Source organism: Otolemur garnettii, unplaced genomic scaffold (genome assembly GCF_000181295.1).
Source record: "Otolemur garnettii isolate 467f Iridium unplaced genomic scaffold, OtoGar3 scaffold00001, whole genome shotgun sequence".
NCBI lineage: Eukaryota > Metazoa > Chordata > Mammalia > Primates > Galagidae > Otolemur > Otolemur garnettii.
In genome coordinates this window covers 47,205,536-47,210,698 of record NW_003852396.1, presented here as the reverse complement: position 1 = coordinate 47,210,698, position 5,163 = coordinate 47,205,536, and the positions used below count along the sequence as shown (strand labels likewise).

Sequence of the window (5,163 nt, the reverse complement as noted above, 5' to 3'; positions counted from 1 at the left end):
AAAAAAAAAAAAAAAAGAAAAAGTACATGAAAAGCTACTAGCAAGAGATAAAAGCGTTATTTTCTAGTCCCTTCCTAGTAAAGATTCTTATATTTCATATATATGTGTGTGTACATATGCAATTTTTTTTTAGGTTTCCTATTTGGGGCCTTTATGTAAGCTGATTCATACTGTGTGTAACCTTCTGTGACATGCTTTATTTTTAACTGATATGAAGTTTTTAAAATTCATCCACATTGCTGTATATAACTATAGTTTAATGAGTCCTCATGTTATACAATTTTATATTCTACGTTTTTCATCGATCATTATATTGAACATTCTCCATTTTAAACTGTTTTCAAAGCATATAGTTTTAGTGGTTGCCTGATGATACAGATAAGGATATTATGTAATGTATTTACAAATTGCTCTATTGTAAGAAATTTATGGTAAACATCTTTAAAAGTAAATGTTTGTGTATGCATATCTTATGTGTCTTTAATAATATCCTACTGATAAATCTCTAGGAAAAGAATTATTAGATCAAAGGTTTTCAAAATTTTTAAAGTTTTTTTATACATTGCCAAAATGTTCTAGTGCTACAACCAATAGAAATTGGTGTCAGAGGGTACTCATTTTACAGTACCCTTGTAAACCTTTGCTTGTCTCTAAGCAATTGACTTAGATGTATAGTATGCTCTCTTTTTTGTAAGTTATTAAAATGTTATAAAATGATAATTTATAACACATTTATAGGTGCCTAAAAGGTTGTAAGATTGAAGGACAGGGATTTATTGATTGAATGAGGTTGGCATAAAGAATGGGAATAAGATTATCACTTCATATAGACAGTTTATAAAAAGGTATATAATTATGAGTGCATTTTGCTTTGCTTTTATGGTTTTTAATATTTTCCACATGTAAAACCTTTAATATTCTTTTTTTTTTTTTTCTGCAGTTTTTGGCCGGGGTTGGGTTTGAACCTGCCACCTTCAGCATATGGGACTGGTACCCTACTCCTTGAGCCACAGGCATAGCCCCACATGTAAAAACCTTTAAATAGAAGAAAAAGAATAAGAAAAGACACACACCAAATTTTTAGTAGTGGGAGTTGAATTTTTACTTTTTTTTTTTTGGAGACAGAGTCTCACTATGTCACCCTCAATAGGGTGCTGTGGCGTGCTCATGGCCGCCTCAGCTTTTGGGCTTAAGTGTTCTCTTGCCTCAGTCTACCAAGTAGCTGGGACTACAGGTACCTGCCACAATGCCCAGCTATTTTTTTGTTGCAGTTGTCATTGTTGTTTAGCAGGCCCAGGCTGGGTTCAAACCTGCCAGCCCCACTATGAGTCCAGCACCCTAACTACTGAGTATAGGCGCCAAGCCAGCATAGTGATTTTTGTTTACCTTGTTTTGTTCTTTTTTTTTTTTTTTTTTTGAGACAGAGTTGCCCTTGTAGAGTCAACATAGCTTATAGCAACCTAAAACTCTTGGGCTCAAACCATCTTCTTGCCTCAGCATCCCAAGTAGCTGGGGCTACAGGTGACCGTCACAACACCCAGCGATTTTTTAGAGACAGGGATCTCACTCTTGCTCAGGCTGGTTTTGAACTCCTGAGCTCAAGCAATCCACTCATCTCAGCCTCCTATAGTGCTGGGATTACAGGCGTTAGCCACCATGCAGGCCTGTTTTGATTTTAATATGAATTTGAATGCCCATAGGTATGCTCTTTACAATTTGCCACCATCTCTCCAAATTTTCTTATACTTGGAAGTTTCACACATTTAATGTTATCTGCCTGGTTCCTCAAGGTATTTCAGTTTTTATTCTACATGGCTTTATCTTGTTAATTTATGATAGTGAAACCCAGACTCTAAGAAATTAAGTACTTTTTAAATGAGCATACTACTAAATATTCCTAATAATAAACATCTTATTTTATATGCACAGCTCAAGTTTGCATGTTATTAGCTTGTTTGTTTAACATATCAGCCATTTGGGATTTGTTACTCGCATTGTACTACTATAATGACACCAAAGCATAGGAAGGTTCAGTGAATTTCATCAAGGTTGCTTAACCAGTTAAAAAGAAAGCAGTACTATCATAGATTAGGTAATATTTTATCAATATTAATTTTCTGATTTGATAATAGCTATGTAGGAGAATGTCTTTTTTTTCTTTTAGGAAATATACACTAAAGTTTTTAGGGGCAAAAGGGTATTATACCTGTAGTTTATTCTCAGTTGGTTCAGAAAAACTACATATAGAGATAAAGAAACTAAAAAAACAAATGTTATAAAATGTAGACATTTGAGTAATCTGGGTGAAGAGTATATGCATTATTTCTGTAACTTTTTATACATCTGAAATGATTTCAAAATAAAAAGTTTTTAAAAGGAAGGAATAGTGGGTATTCTGTTACTAAGTACATTTATGCTACTGTCCTACTTTTTTTTTTTTTTTTTTTTTGAGACAGGAGCCTCAAGCTGTCCCCCTAGGTAGAGTTCTATTGCATCACAGCTCACAGCAACCTCCAACTCCTGGGCTCAAGCGAGTCTCTTGCCTCAGCCTCCCGAGTAGCTGGGACCACAGGTGCCCACCACAACTCCTGGCTGTTTTTTGGTTGCAGCCATCATTGTTTGGCGGGCCTGGGCTGGATTCGAACTCGCCACCTTGGGTATATATGGCTGGCGCCTTAGCCACTTGAGCCACAGGTTCCGAGCCTGTTGTCCTACTTTTGAGAGGTGTTGTTTTAACATTTTTCTCCCTTTACTTTTTACAAGGTACAAGTATTTAAACAGTTAAAAGTATCACATAATTTGTCAGGTAGTTTCGAAAAGTAGCAACATGATAGAATACTTCCTTCTAGCTAACTCCATAGCAATATATAGGTTAAAAAGCTAGGACATGGTTAAAAAGCTATGAAAGTTTTGCAACAGATTATGTGATAGTCCATTTTTTGCTTCCAGGAAACACAGTCAACAGTGTCCTTTCTGATTTACTTGTGCAAATTTGAACATACAAGCTTTATCATTGTTGCTAGGAGAGTTTCATTTCTTTCTGTCTATGCAGGTTTTACACTTCTTGATTTTTGTGTATGTCAAAACTTTTGTAATGACCCAGCATTTCCTAGCAAAATTTTTGGGTAACTTTTTGCTTTGTGTGTATTCTGCAGCCTAAGTCTGTCATTGTTGGATTAATTAAAGAAATGATTGCCAAGTTTCAAGAAGAATTTCCTGTCTACTCTCTCTCATCGTCTGATGAGGCACGGCAGGTAGACTTGCTAGCCTACATTGCAAGAATCACTGAAGGTTTGTATTTTTTGTCAGTCACATTGCCTTGAGAGTTATAAGTTTATAATTTCTCTCTAAAATCCATTACTCTCTGCTACTTGATTTTTATAAATTGTGTGTGTCAGCCAGGTACATTCATTCATGCCTATAATCTCAGCATTATGAGAGGGTGAGGTGAGAGGATCACTCGAAGCCAAGAATTTAAGACTGGTCTGGGCAACACAGGAGACTCCATCTCTACAAAAAAGTAATAATAAAAAAAATTAGCCACACATAGTGGTACGTGCCTCTAGTCCCAGCTATTCTAGAGGTTGAAGCAGGAGTAATGCAGGAACCCAGGAGGTTGAGGTTACAGTGAGCTCTGCTACATTAGTGCCACTGCAGTCCAACCTGAGTGATAGAGCAAGACCCTGTCTCAAAAAAAAAAACAAAACCTGTGTGTATATATACATCTACAGATGCTTTGAATACAAATTTTTCACCCATTTATCATAAGGTATTACCATATAGTTCTAATGAATATTTTTTTTTTCTTAAAATACAAAAAGTGGGGCAGTGCCTGTGGCTCAGTGAGTAGGGCACTGGCCCCATATACCGAGGGTGGCAGGTTCAAACCTGGCCCCAGCCAAACTGCAACAAAAAAGTAGCCAGGCATTGTGGCGGGCACCTATAGTCCCAGTTACTCAGGAGACTGAGGCAAGAGAATCACCTAAGCCCAAGAGCTGGAGGTTGCTGTGAGCTGTGATGCCATGGCACTGTATCGAGGGCGACAAAGTGAGACTCTGTCTCTAAAAACAAATAAATAAATAAAATGCAAAAAATGAGTCTAATACTGAGAGATAAAATCTTGTTTCCTTTTCCAACACCACTTGATATGTATTAATGATCCCAGGCCTTTTTCATTGTATGTTTATTTAGCTTTATGGGTTACTCAGTATATTGGCTTACAATATCCATGATTCTCATTGCTTCTTATTGAAGATAAAACCAAATACTCATGCTTAGAAAATTTTAGTAAGGTGTTAAACATTTTTTTATTGTAGGCCACAGCAATAATATTCAGAATATTAATTATGGAAATCTTATTGTTTTAGAGTCTTATATTAATATTTTTAAATATATTTTTAAATGTTGGAAAAAATATTTTCTTTTTAAAATAATAACCTCTACTTAGTAGAATATTTAATAGGAGACTCCTATCTTTCCTGTAAATACTCATATTTGGAAAATTTTATTTGTTCAATAAGTATTTGGGGGCCCACTATGAACTAGCACCATGTTTTCTATCTGATCTATTGAAACCTGGTACATTTATTTAAAAGATGCTAAAAAGATTTTTGATATTATTTTTAGTTCTCAGGATAATCTACTTTTTTCTGTAGGTGTCTCTGACATAGATACAAAGAGCTGGGCAAATCATGAGAATAGAACAGTGAATAAAATTACCGTGGTTGGAGGTGGAGAATTGGGTATTGCCTGCACATTAGCAATTTCAGCAAAGGTATGTAAGCCTAGTGGTTATAAATATAGCCATCATAGTGCTGCTACATTTTTAGGCAGTTTGTATTTAACATACAAAAAGTACTGGCTTCACTCTGTCATTTAAGAAAAACCTATTTTGCCTTAAAATATGTTTTGCAAGTTGGCAAAATATAGCTGTAAGGTCTCATCAGGGATGTTGCTTCTTAATTAGTGATTAGTCATGGAATAATCTTTGAAAAAGTGATATGAACAATGGGCTCATCCTAATCCAAGGGAAAACTCAACTTGACATTCATTTGACTTAGTCACAAATTAATTCTTTTGTGTTTTCCAAGTCTTGTGACTTTATAATACTTAATTTTAGCTTTTCTAAAATTAGCGTGGTTTTTTTTTTTTTTTTTTTTTTTG

The 5,163-nt window shown here is 35.1% G+C and overlaps 1 protein-coding gene across 1 annotated transcript in view; it reads left to right on the top strand.

Annotated features, from left to right (window-relative positions):
- Positions 1–5,163, top strand: part of UEVLD (UEV and lactate/malate dehyrogenase domains) — a 55,154-nt gene that overhangs the window by 19,701 nt on the left and 30,290 nt on the right. The window contains exons 5-6 of the mRNA XM_012811441.2: positions 3,114–3,291; positions 4,656–4,774. Of these exons, the coding sequence (XP_012666895.2) occupies positions 3,114–3,291; positions 4,656–4,774 (297 nt within the window). The remainder of the gene's footprint in view (positions 1–3,113; positions 3,292–4,655; positions 4,775–5,163) is intronic.